Genomic DNA, 14,036 nt, shown 5'->3' on the forward strand with positions numbered 1-14,036 from the left:
TGCCCTTCAGTAAAACAATCATGACACTGTAAAATAGAATAAGAAGCACAACAATATAAAAATACAAGATATGATTTCTAAACGATGTTTTGTTTTAAACTATGTATAGAACGTAGCCATTGAATTTCACATCGCCTTGCAGTTTTTCCAAGTAAATGTAATACACATATAAACATGGCATTTACAGTGCTCCATATATACTGGAGAATTCCTGGTTCTTCATAGCTAAAATACAAAAAGAAACTTACTTGCTCAATTTGCTTATACCATATCATAAGCACTTCCTCTAATTGATGAACCGTATCAGGATTAGCAGCTGCTACTGTCACTTGCTCAAAAGCCTGGAATTTACTGAAGTCAATATAATCTATTTTTTTCAGCTGTACTGTCCCTTCAATGCTCACTCTTGCACCTAAAATAAATAACAGAGAACGTTGTGGGCCCAGGTACATTGAAGTCATTGACAGCAGGGGTGAGGCGTGATGAAGTTGCAATAAACACAAGACAACAATCTGGAATATAAACAGGCCACAACTTAATTGATTACAGATGTCTGCAGCTTTTGGCACAGGCATTGGGTGTGTATCCTGAATCAATCAACCCATCTGCGTGTTGATTATTTGGCAGGGTTAATGATCATCTTATGATGTACATCAAATTGGGGCAACTCCCACCCCCAAGATCACCATTTTGGGGGTGCTATGGTCCATCAGCTCTCATCTGGGTGTCTGGACAGAAGCACACACCCACAAAGACCCATCCCTTTGATGGGATACCCGACTCCTTGGATGTGACAAAGATATTTGAGAGCAGAAGCAGTAAAGGAGTCTAGAAATGTTGTAAAATGCTGAAAAGCTGCAGAATCATTTGGGCATGCTGAATCACTATGACTCATCTTGAGGATGATACATTCTCTGTATAAAGATTGTATCTGCTTGCCGGCAGACTCAGGTGGTGGGGTGGAGCCTATGCTCTGTGGAGCCTGTGCTCAGTGGTGGAGACTGTTGGTGCATCATGCCTCTGTGTGACTCAGTAACTCTGTGTATGCTCTGAAGCTACAGTCATACCTCATGTTACGTCCGCTTCATGTTACGTTCTTTCAGGTTACGTCCCATGGCGACCCGGAAGTACCGGAAAGGGTTACCTCCGGGTTTTGCCGCTCGCACATGCACAGAAGCGCGAAATGACATCACGGGCATGCGCAAAAGTGGCACATCGCAACCCACGCATGCGCAGATGCGCCACTGTGGGTTGCACTCTTTTCATGTTGTGGATAGGCCTCCAGAACGGATCCTGTTCGCCACCAGAGGTACCACTGTAGTTTAATATTCTGTTCACTATGCTGTTATTTGCAAACAAGTTTATTTTAACTCAGTAAAGCTTTTATTCTTTTGCTGAAGAAGACTCTGTGTTATTAATTTATGCTGCAAGACATTGGACTGGGGGGGGGGAGAAGCTCCCGACCCCCTGTCCTCCTAGACTGAGGATCCAACCCAACATAGATAATGTACTCAGACTCTACCATTTGATCTATAAAAAGTGTTCCATTTCAAGAGAAGACCTATATGCATTTTGCATACGAGTTAAGCAAGTGTCCTCTCTGCCCTTGAGTGGCAACAGGTAGCTGCTCCTCACAAACATCAATAGAAAATTCCACCTGCAGGAAACAAAAATGCATGGAGCAGGGGGCCCAGAGGTGTTTTGAAGATGAGCAGGCACAAGGGAGCCCAAAATTCAATTAAACATAAAACTTATTTTTCTAATGCAACAATAATTTTCCTAGCCTTGCATTACTCAGAGAGAAAAAATAGTTTCACAGTGTGAAACAGTCACATTGCTGTGCTGAGTTAGGCTCCAGTGTTTTCTAGATTGTGCTATCAAAAGATGCACTTCACTGAAATGTCACAGCACTTAGAAGCTATAGTGCATGACATTAATGTACATAATAAGTCCAAATGGCTTCTTACAGCAGAGAATTCAACCATGGCAATATTTTTATATGAAAGCTAAGATACTGTGTGCCTGTGGCTTTCCTTATCAAAGCAGAACATATTTTGATAATTATTTAATAAATCTATATTCACATAATTTTATGATAACTTTGTAACAGTCTATCTTCTTTGATTAATATAATAGTCTATCAAAAATGACATACAAAATATGTGTTATGTCCTCCTTCATGAGATTTGTGTTATTTTTATTTGCTATATTATGATTCATGCTGCTTTGATGAGACACAGATTCTCTGATGTTAAGAGGTACCTTTCATCACTGTTATCTACAGCTTACTAGATTTTAGCCCCATCCCTGCATGCCAACGTTGACATATGGGCAGGACGGCCAACCTGTCAAACACCTGCTGTCATTATGATGTCAGATGATGGCCAGATGACTTGCTCCATCCACCTGTAAGAGGCCCTTGTGCTGTGATTCCCAAGCACCAAACAACCAGCTGGTTGATAGGCGCATGGGAATCGCAGTGCAAAGGAATTTGGCAGAATTCTGTTTTAAAGATACAGTAGAGTGTGTGTGCCCATGTCTGGCAGGGTTCTCTCAGTGCCAGACAAGGTGTGCAGACTAAAGGCACATCTTTGGGTGCTTTAGCTGAGATCCTGGCATTGCAGGGGGTTGGACTAGATGGGCCTTGTGGTCCCTTCCAACTCTACAATGCTATGATTCTACAAAAGGCCACAGACTCTGAACTTGCTTTCACAGGGCTTTGTTGAACTGGACTGATCCTTAGAGTCAGCTGTCTTGAGTACTTGGTTGAGTGTTGGGACTTGTTTTACAGTGTAAGAAACACATCATAGAAACATGCCTCTGGTGGTAATACAAGAGGTACTTTGTTAGGACCTGCAGGCTCCTGTAGCCTGAATCAGACATTATCTTCTTGGAAGAGGAAAGGGAGAACCCCACAGTACAGTCCTTAGTACATGCTGGGACCAGGGGGAGTTGGCTCACCAGTTCACCAGGACACCCACCCTTAGACCTCACTGAGTCCAGAGACTCAGGCTGAAAGCCCATGGTTGATGGGAATAAGACACAGTGCTAAAGGCTGGGTGTTCGAGACAGACAAAGAGGCACACAGTGTCTTAGGAGGTATTTGTTTCAAAACCTAACAAAAATATATCCCCACCCTGATTTGACATAGGTAATCCTCATGAAGAAAGGATCTAGAGATGCACAATTGCTCTGTGGACATTGCCATTTAGTTGCTGGGCAGCAATGGACTTAGTTGTATGCGGGTGGGGTAAGAAGTTTCCTGCTGCTGTTCTGTTTTTGTCAGAGACCGACAATACAGTTCTCCTCTAAATTCCTGTCTAGTGTGTTCTGTGAGCATTCCATGACACCTTCTCATTTCGCTCTCACAAGTGAACTTTCACTTGTTATATGAGTGAGCATGCACAGATTTGTCATGCACCGCATGAATTAGGAGAGAATCCCTCTTATAAACACACAAATGGCATAATACTTCAAAATCAAACATCTGAGATTAACTGAGCTCATTCCTTTCTCACAGTAGGTCTTACCATCCAAAAATGCCATATATCTGTTCAGCGTCTCAGTAAAGGCCTGTTTTTCAAACTCTCCCTGCTTGGTTTGATTCAAAGCGCCCCAATTATTTGTGGCAAGGACAGATGGCAGAAAAAGATTTGCGAGGATATTCTTGATCCCAAGCAGGAGTCCTTCACTTCCTTCCAGTACTGAAAAGTATATGTCCTTGAAAATCAAGCATTAAGATAGGTATTAGAAGTCAAAAGCACAAAAATCAGTTATGCGACAGTCTTTGAGGGTTCTAAAATTAATAATCCTCTCTCACCTGCCTCCAAAGGTGTTGAGAGGAAAACTCCCTCCTTCCATCGTATCCTCTTGCCTAGTCTTATCCAAAAGGGAGCTAAAACTGGGTCTCCACAGAGAAATGTATTTCACCCTCCCAGAAGCCCCTACCATTTATGGAACCTCTCCCCACCTGCCACTGCCCTTGCCTATCTGATGGATGTGCTGCAAATGATGGTGGTGAGAATACCTCATGCATAGTTTTGACATTCACGGCAGTGTCATTCCTGGCACGTACAAAAAATAAACACAGCCCTTTGAATTTGTCTGGAGATTCGTGTACATACAACTTCATCATTTTGGTTCCTTTCAGCACTCCTGGAATTGTTCTACCACACTCTGAAAACAAAAAAGCACCTTTTTAACAACCATAATGTCTCTTTTATCTGAAAAATGCTATCAGCTGCAGTGATGCATAAAGTGATCTAGTTACTGCCATGAGCCCATCCTATGCTGCAGTCACGTTTGATAATTTATTGCAATGTATGCAGCATAGATTTGTTTGGTTTCTTGTGTGGTTTCTTGTGATGTGGAAACCAAGACAAAAAGATTTTGGTACCATGCAAGAATGCCAGTAAAGATGGTCAATTGGGCTCCTGGTTCCACAACTTGGGCACTGCAAATGAAAAGGCTCATCCTTTGCCCAGCCAACCAGAGGCGAGGCAAAGGCCACTAATTATGAAAGCTCTAAGTGGACAATTTTACAAGGGAGGAGGTGGTCTTTCAAATATAGCACTAAACCTACATTTTAGGGCATTATGGGTAATAACCAGCACTTGAATTGTTATCAACTGTATTTTTTTATTAATAATGATAGACAGGTTCCTGGTTAGGCAGACTGTAGAAGTAAAAAGAAACATGGCAGCCTTTTATATTAGAAATCCAGGGATTAATTTTTGACGCCAAATTGTGTAGTACTACTACCTAACAGCTGGAGGCGATATCAAAACTCAATATTTTACAGCCTCTTTGCTTATACCGTGGCCTCATGATTTACAGAAGTTTATTACTTGATCCAGTGTGACGAAAAGAACTTCTCAATTTCACCTGAGATGGAAGGTTAAATAAAATAATTGCTAACATTTACCGAGACCAGGAGCTTCACCCTCCTGATAAATGAACTTCAGTGTTCTGCTTCCTCCTTTGACCAAAAAACTGTCAAATGCTTGTAACTGTTGAAATGAAAAAAGGTGGTTCAAAGTCAACATCTTGCCAAAACGCTGAATTATTTTTATTTAAAAGAAAGGAACCTTGCTTAGTAAGAGATTACATAGTGAGTTACCAAACATTTTCATCAACACTGAAAGAAAAATGCAAGCTGTCTTTGTCTTTTTCAGAAGTATTTCCAACAGCCATAACTACTTTGCCGTATGTGTGGTTTTCTTCTTACTTTAATTTTGTAAACAAAACAAACCTTTAAGGCATATCCAACTAAGATTGTGTATATTGCATGCATTTAAAGCAAAGTGAATGCACATCTGCCGCCCCCCCAAAAAAAAATCCTGGGAACTGTAGTTTGCTAAGGGTGCTGAGAATTGGAGCTCTGTGTTGGGTTAACTTCCCAGGATTCTCTTTTGGGTGGAGGGGCAGCTTTCAATGTATGGTATGCACACAGCCAAAGTCATCATAGAGTAGATTCCTTGAAAATCTATAGTCTTAAGTTAAAACCACTGGTGTCAACTGGTCTAACTCTGAGTATGACTAACACTGTATATCACCGCTTATTCTAATTTTATTCCACATTTAATCATTTCCAGAAGTGTGGGCAGATCCTGACTTATAGGGCAATCTTTACCCCCCGATGCTGTTAGCTGGAAGAGTTAGGCTGGCAATGCAACCATCTCTCCACTGGCCTCTGTCAATGGATAGATGCACTGCTAGTGTGTGGCCTCAACTCTGCTCAAGTGGGTAGTGGCTTGTGGAATGGCCACCAAACTGGGTGCTTTTTGATGGTGCACTGATGACTTTGAATCCCCAGAAGGGTCCAGTCCCCAGGATCTCCAGTTATGCTAGCCTGGTGTTGACATGCTTGAAGTAAATGAAAGGGAAAGCGGGACAGGGAGTCGGAATACCATCCCACCTGCCACCCAGGCAGCAAAACAATTGGGAGATTCCAGCATGGATTCACTAAAATCAGTAGACTTCAGTTAACATGAAGGTTTGCTTTCCCTCACTCTCACAATGTTAAATTAACACATGAAGTATAACTGCATCACAACACTGGCTGTTTAATTGTTAATGATCTCTAAGAGAGAATTTCCCTTTTTCTCTGTTGCCCTTTCCCCTTTTGCCTACTTCTCTCACAGCTACCAATCCCACCACATGCACACACACCACACAGACATGTAAGGGACAAAGCTGAGACCTCTGTACTCTATCCCCAAGCACTTCAGGAAGAGCATTGCAAGAGCCTCTCTCTCATGATAACTGCTCAGTAGCCCTGCTCTTCAATTAAATTAATGTTATGAGTCACAATAATTGACCATACACTTGGGACTATCCTAAATTCTTCTGAGCTGCATCCTCTGTGCAATTTGCAACCAACAGGAAATCTGACCTGGAAGAAGCATGGGTCTCCTATTGGTACTATGTGATGGTTGTCATGAATCTGATGCTAATAAGCTTGTATAAACTTAAGACAGTGGTTTCATCCAGTGTGCCATGAATGATGGTCAGGGGTGCTGTGGGCAACTCTGGCCTCTAGCCCTCTTTCATTCCCTCCTCTGATGCCCTTTCACATCTCTGCCTCCCAAAGGTTTGCATAGCTGTTTGTTGCAGCAGCCCTGGCTACAAGCTCCCCAGGCAAATGGTGGCCTCTGGGGCTGGCCAAGGGGTGCTTCCCAGGCCCCTGTAGAGCAGTGGGAGGAGGCACCTCTCTTTGGGACAAGGGGGGCAGCTCAGAGACGAGGGACAGCAGCTGCGGTTGCCCAGAGCACTCCCAAGGAGGGGGGGGGAGAGGAGGCTGAGGGAACACTCCACAAGGGAGTATGTTCGAAAAAGGGTGAGAGGCTGCCAGCTCTACACAAAGGGGTGACACTACTAGACTCCTGAGTCCCACAGGGGTGCCACAGAAAGAGTGTAGTTGATCAAGGGAGCCGTGGACCCCAAAAGGTTGAAAACCTCTGGCTTAAGAAATGAATGTGTTGACATTAAAAGGATTGAGGATTTAGTGAGCAAGGCTTAAAAAAAATTATTAACTGTAAAAGCAACATCTGTAAAGCAGACTCACTGTTGGGCCGTCTAAAATTAGCTCTTCCACAGTTACGACGTCTAGTCCAAGTCTGTCTGACAGAATTTCAAATATATATTTATATGCGGCATTAACTTTCATTTTACGGCCTTCCCTGGCTTCTTTAAATCGTGCCTAATGGAAAGAAAATGTATTAAGAATTTTGACTTCTTCTTTTTCCTGCAAAACCTTTGTTTCCTAGGTCCCAGAACCATACCACAATTACACCTTAGTATGTGTAATTATAATAATCACATCTCCCCCCGCCCTCCTGTCATGTCCATTCCCCTCCACCTTCCTCAGTTGTCTCTCTTGCATACTTTTCTGTATTGTCAACCCCTCTGGATAGTGCTGTATAAATAAGCAAATAAATAAATTAATAGCATATTAATTTACACGTTACAGCCAAGCAGAAACATTTAGGGTGCAAATTTAACGTGGATTGGTAACAGCTCTGAGAGCCAGACAGAGAGGACTGGAAGGCCACATTCGGTCTGAAGTCCTCACCACCACCTGCTCTACTGCTACACTTTCATTTTTGTATACCTGAGAATTTCTCCATTACTCTGTCTCTGAAACAATAAAAATAAAAGAACAATGGTTGAGAGCCTGAAACTACGTTATGGTTGCGGAAGGGCAGACTCTCGGCACAGTCTGGAATGGATTTGGCTAATATGAGATCAACTACAACTCCCCGCCAGTTCAAAACATGCCCAAAAAACTCCATTGTCAGTTCAAGACAAAACAGCCGAGAAGCAGAGGCAGCAGAACCTGAAGGGATAATGCTCTGCCTAGTTGAGGCTTTGAAGGGATCAACGTTACTAGTTTAAAGTCAGTTTCTATTGTCTGTAGTAGATAGGTAGCCGTGTTGGTCTGCCATAGTCAAAATAAAAAAAAATTCCTTCCAGTAGCACCTTAAAGACCAACTAAGTTAGTTCTTGGTATGAGCTTTCGCGTGCATGCACACTTCTTCAGATACACGTGTATCTGAAGAAGTGTGCATGCACACGAAAGCTCATACCAAGAACTAACTTAGTTGGTCTTTAAGGTGCTACTGGAAGGATTTTTTTTTATTTTGTCTATTGTCTGTAGTAATTCAGGGATCGGGTAACACACTTGAACTACCAGCTGTTTACAGTGGTACCTCGGGTTAAGTACTTAATTCATTCCAGAGGTCCGTTCTTAACCTGAAACTGTTCTTAACCTGAAGCACCACTTTAGCTAATGGGGCCTCCTGCTGCTGCTGCGCCGCCAGAGCACAATTTCTGTTCTCATCCTGAAGCAAAGTTCTTAACCTGAAGCTCTATTTCTGGGTTAGCGGAGTCTGTAACCTGAAGCGTATGTAACCTGAAGCGTATGTAACCCAAGATACCACTGTATATCCTTTCCATCATAAAGACTTTTGAGTGCCAACAGCTGTGCCTAGTTAGTATATTGGACAGGAAAACATCAACTGAGTACAGTAGATGCTCGGGTTGCGAACATCATCCGTGCAGGAGGCACGTTCGCAATGCACAGTGTTCGCAACCCACAGCGCATGCGCGGGTTGCTATTCAGCGTTTCTGCGCACGTGCAAAGCACAATTTAGTGCTTCTGTGCATGTGCGACCGCCAAAACCCAGAAGTAACCCGTTCCGGTACTTCCAGGTTTCAGCGGTCCGTAACCCAAAAAAACACAACCTGAAGCATCTGTAACCTGAGGTATGACTGTATAACACACGGGTGTCAAACACAAGGCCCGCGGGCCGAATCCAGCCTGCCAGACCTCGTCATGTGGCCCGTGTAGCCACCGCCGGCCGCCAGCCTTCACCTTTTATTCTCGCTTTTTTTTTTTTACACAAGAAAGCCGCCTCTTCAGCGCATGCGCGGCAGCCTACAAACTGCTGATGCGGCCCCCGATGAATTTGAGTTTGACACCCCTGGTATAACGCATCATCTCACTAATATGCCTAAATTTAAGTGGAAGGGCTTGTAAAACACACATATCCCAAACTCTGACACACAAACCTGTTTTTCCTTTAGAGTTTCCTGCAGAGACTGAACCCCACTGGTGCTCCGGCGGAATTTAGATGTTCTACGGCTTGCAGCGTCTGCCGGCCCACGGCCAGGGGGTCTAGATCGACTACGCTCAGAAACTTCTTTTGGTTCTTCCTCCGCAGCTTCTCTACCTCCGTCCTCCGCAGCCTCTCTAGCTCCGTCCTCCGCAGCTTCTCTAGCTCCTTCCTCTGTTGGACCAGGTCCAGAGTCTGCAGCCTCTGGTGCTCCAGGGCCACCGAGTTCGGCATCTGCTGGAGGGCCTGCGTCAGGATCTGGGGGAGGCTGAGCATCCTCTGATCCAGGAGCAGCATCCGAGTCCGTGGGTGCCTCTGGTTCAGGGACAGGCTCTGGGGCAGCGCCCTCACCAGCACCCGGAGCTTCTGGCGTCTCCTCCATTTCAAATGCTAGTGTGCAAACAACGCCTGTGTCTATATGATAAAACAAAAATTAGAACACCAGTTACCCCAAGACTTGGGTTAGGCCCTGGAACAACCTCCTAAGAGGAGTTTATCTCCACAAGGTGCCAAAGGTTGCACTGACTGAAGAGTTAAGACAAATTGCTAGAGGACAAGAACAAGCAGAGACATTTTCAGTAGATGATCAGAAATCAAAATAAAAGAAAATAAAAATTGAATTCCTTTTTGGACTGGAAGGCAGACAATAAAATCATTTCAAAACATTTACTGCATTGGCCTGAATATAAGCCGCACCCGCAAATAAGCCGAACCTTTAAAATTCAAAGTGTGTGGGGGGGGGGGTGACCATGTGGTCTGAGCAAAAAAAATGTGGCCCTAGAGGACATGCACAGGGCACTGGGAAATGATGGGGGAGGGGCTGCTGAAGGCGCCTCCCGAAGTGGCAACCCTACACGGTGTAGCTGGGGGGAGATTTGCATAGGGCGGCAGCAGCAACCTGCCTGGGCAGTCGCAACTCGCCAGTGGCTGCCCCCCATACCATGCGAGCCCCCCTCTCCCTAACAGCTGTGGGGGCCTGCTGGGCAAGAAGAGACATTCTGTGGGAGGGGGGCAGCTTGACTCACGCTGTGCCAGGCTTTTTGTAAGGTCATGAATATAAGCCACACTTTAATTTTTCACGGTCAGAATTTGGAGGAAAAATGAGACTTATATTCGGGTCAATAGGGTATTATAGCACATGATACTGCCTCTTTCTTTTCTTTTTTAAAAAAATATTTTTTATTAAACACTTTCAACATACCAAATTATCAATCCAAATAATCAATTTACCCCCTCCCTCCCTCTCCCCCCCACCATGGACTTCCCTCAGCTCCCCTCTCTGATTTCTTCGAACAAATTGTTCTCTGCATGTTATTAATTAACTAATAAATTTGTGGATGTTTATTCAAAACCTGCCAAGGAGTCCAAGTCATTTTGTTGTCTTTTTAAATAATTTGTAAAAAGTTCCTATTCTTCCTTGAAGTCATGATTGCCTTTGTCATGCAGTTTATATGTCAATTTAGGCAGTTCCGCATAGCTCATCAGTTTTTCTTGCCACTGTTCTTTTGTTGGGGTTTCCTCATTCTTCCATTCTTCCATCCTTGTGCTAAGACTATTGCCAAGACTACTGCCTCTTTCACCAGACCACTGAGACAGGGTTTCATTATACTGTACAGAGGGCAGCAGGTCTGCCTCTATAGGCTTGCGTTCTCCAGTTTTCCTCCTCTAAAACAAGACACAAGATGTCAAGTATTCCCCTCTCTCCCAAGAATGTCCTCTGACTTACCTTGTTCAAAAAGATGAAAGAACCACTAAGACAGTCACAGTGAATTCATCTACTGAGATCAGAGCTGTTTCTTTCTCCTCTTCAGAACAAAATGAAACCCCGGGATGGTGGGTGGAAGAATTCATAAAAAGCCGACTCACACAGCTAATGCAGTTTAAACAGGCTTCCAAGAACCCACCTGGGACTATATGCGGAAGGACACATTACATTCTAAGGTGTGCATGAACCACACTGGCAGTTGGGCACAGAACCTGCCCACCCAATAATGGGATGGAATCATGATGCAAGCCCAACTGTAATGTTGTATGGTTGCTTCCAGAAAACCTGTTTATGGAGTGTTCATCTTGATCTGTTCGCACAAAATCTGTGTGGATGCTACACAACATTGCTGTCAAGTGGCAGTTGTTCCACATTTCCCCACCATTACTTTTCTTACCATGAAATGTCTTATTTTTATTTTATTTTTTTTAAAGAACACAAATGGTTTATTGCACAGAAGTGCAGTAGTGCTGTTGCTATTTATAATAAGGTACCCACTTTCATGGGTGGGGGAGGGGTAGCCTATGAAGATTCACTTTATTGCACAAATGATACATACAAGCATCTACTCAGATGGGTGAGAGATCCACACAAAAGTGTTGCTGACAGCTTGGAAGCAAACTATACAATCTCCGTTGCTAGGCAAATACCTTTCATTGTGGCAACCGAGGTGTACAAAAAAAGCAGAATGTGCATCTAGCCTCTCAGGTAACTTCAGTGTACATGAAGACACACTGCAATACTCTAGATCCCGATCAGAAAGAACTAGGCTACCCAGGACCAGTTGTATAAAGATTTGTGCTATTACTGCACCAACATTTTGCTTTGCTAAATAGCGGCAGCTGACTACCATTTGCTTATATACTTGAAAGGAAGTAAATGGGTGCACTTAACATCTCTGGGACAGTCAATGCTAAACGTGCTTCTTGCTTATCTCAGTCATATCAACTCATCAAAAATCTCTGAGTAAGATTTTACAGTGGTACCTCAGGTTACAGATGCTTCAGGTTACAGACTCCGTTAACCCAGAAATAGTACCTCGGGTTAAGAACTTTGCTTCAGGATGAGAACAGAAATTGCACAGTGGCGGTGCAGCGGCAGCGGGAGGCCCCATCAGCTAAAGTGGTACCTCAGGTTAAGAACAGTTTCAGGTTAAGAACAGACCTCCAGAACAAATTAAGTTCTTAACCCGAGGTACCACTGTATTTGCAAAGTTCTGTTTCAGCTTTTGTTTCTGTTAATTACAGTAGTCTCTCTCCCTCCCCGCCCCCATTCTATGGACACAGGGGTGCAGGGTACAAGGAGCAGGTCCACTTTAGGCCTGAATCAAAGTCTGCTTTCACAAAGCCATGATGATCCTTCTACTGCTAAGGCTGAACAAACCAGGTCCATCTCCATCTCTGTTGTATATTCTTTGTGAGCGAGTGAGCAGAATGATACATTATATTTTAAATGATGCACCAAAGATACGCACCATCTAGAGGCTGGGCTGCCTCTCGAGATATCATTGCCAAACTCAGCATGAATGATCCCAAGAGGCAAGTGGGGGTCTATGTCAATGTTTGGATGCCTGGTGCCATTTTGAAACAAGATGGCAGATCAAAATGTGAGTTTTGCATGAATTCATCTGTTTCTTGGCCAAGGGTTGGCTGCCTCTAAATATATTGCTGCCAAACTCAGCATGAGGATTCCCAATGTTCATGTGGTGGGGTGGTCTTTGCCAGGCACCATTCTGATTGTGACTTTGCCTATTTTTGGTGTACATTTGGCTGTCTTTCAATATATTGTCACCGAACTTGACAAGAGGATTCCCAAGGTGGAGGCGGCACTCTTCATTGACATTTGGACTCCGTGTGCCATTTTGAAACAAGACAGCAGACCAAAATGTGACTTAGGTGTGACTTAACCTGATTATTGGTGTGACAGGTCCAAACTCACAACTTATACTGTCCAGCTAAAAATCACAATGTTTTGGGATTTCTAAGCTTCCTGAGTAGTTCTGGGCACTCTTTTAGTGATATCATAATACTAATCTTTCTCAGTTTTCCACTAGGACCCTAAAACCAATTTCCCAAGTAACTGTTAAGTTAGAGCATAAAACCATACTTTGCACATTGTGCTCATTAGCATTTAACAGTTCAATTATACACGTGTGTTTAGGATCATAGGCTACATCTCATTCTGTTTCTTGGTCACCTACAATTCCCCAAGTTTCCACAAAAAAGGGATTATGAAAGTGCTGTGAGAGCGGTTGCTCCAGTAAGGCAATAGGGCTCCAGAATTCTTTAGGAAAAGTTTATCAAGTGATACCATAGTGCTTTAAAAGTATGACATGCGCGCTTGGGCCATGTCTCTCCAACAAGCTGCTGTTGCGTTTCCCAGCCAAACTCCACCACCACTCCCAAACAAAGACAACGCTTGCTACACATAGATTTGGGTCGTTCTCTGACCCTCTATGCAAACCTAGCCAAGGACTACCTCCTTGACCTTCTTCTTCATGGAGAAAAATGTCTCACACCATCACAAATGAAAGAGGCTATTAGCTTTCTTTCCCCATCTTAGAATATTCATGCTGCAAATGGGCTGTCTATAAGCTTCTAAAGTAAGAGGTAAAAGAATGGGCATCCCTGAAAGGATTTTAATAGTACAGTGGTACCTCGAGTTACATATGCTTCAGGTTACATATGCTTCAGGTTACAGACTCCGCTAACCCAGAAATAGTACCTCGGGTTAAGAACTTTGCTTCAGGATGAGAACAGAAATCATGCTCCAGCGGCACGGTGGCAGCAGGAGGCCCCATTAGCTAAAGTGGTGCTTCAGGTTAAGAACAGTTTCAGGTTAAGAACGGACCTCCGGAACGAATTAACTACATAACCCGAGGTACCACTGTATTGCTGAGGATAAACCAAATGAGGATCAGTAGCTGGTATTGCCTTTTAAAGTTATCCTGCTTTTTCTATATTCTAGGCTTATCACAGATTATGTCTCCATTACTAGATAACTGCAAACACATGCATGCTCCATGAGAATCAGTAGCACAGGCTTTTGAACACTTGCTTTTAAAAAGAAATAGTGCATAAAGAAAGTATCATGGTTTTAAATTTTATATACATACTGATTTTTTATTAGTGAAGTACAATAAAAGTGTGGCCTGA

At 43.5% G+C, this 14,036-nt stretch overlaps 1 protein-coding gene across 1 annotated transcript in view; it reads right to left on the minus strand.

Annotated features, from left to right (window-relative positions):
* DNAH8 (dynein axonemal heavy chain 8) overlaps window positions 1–10,973 on the minus strand; it is a 148,671-nt gene extending 137,698 nt beyond the window's left edge. The window contains exons 1-7 of the mRNA XM_082214788.1: window positions 10,843–10,973; window positions 9,073–9,530; window positions 7,067–7,201; window positions 4,925–5,009; window positions 4,028–4,176; window positions 3,531–3,720; window positions 249–412 (exon numbers count right to left, since the gene is read on the minus strand). Coding sequence (XP_082070914.1) covers window positions 249–412; window positions 3,531–3,720; window positions 4,028–4,176; window positions 4,925–5,009; window positions 7,067–7,201; window positions 9,073–9,498 — 1,149 coding nt within the window. The 5' untranslated portion in view covers window positions 9,499–9,530; window positions 10,843–10,973. The remainder of the gene's footprint in view (window positions 1–248; window positions 413–3,530; window positions 3,721–4,027; window positions 4,177–4,924; window positions 5,010–7,066; window positions 7,202–9,072; window positions 9,531–10,842) is intronic.
* Between the last annotated feature and the right edge of the window lie 3,063 nt (window positions 10,974–14,036).

This window comes from Podarcis vaucheri, assembly GCF_965113315.1.
Source record: "Podarcis vaucheri genome assembly, chromosome: 3".
In the NCBI taxonomy this organism is placed as follows: domain Eukaryota; kingdom Metazoa; phylum Chordata; class Lepidosauria; order Squamata; family Lacertidae; genus Podarcis; species Podarcis vaucheri.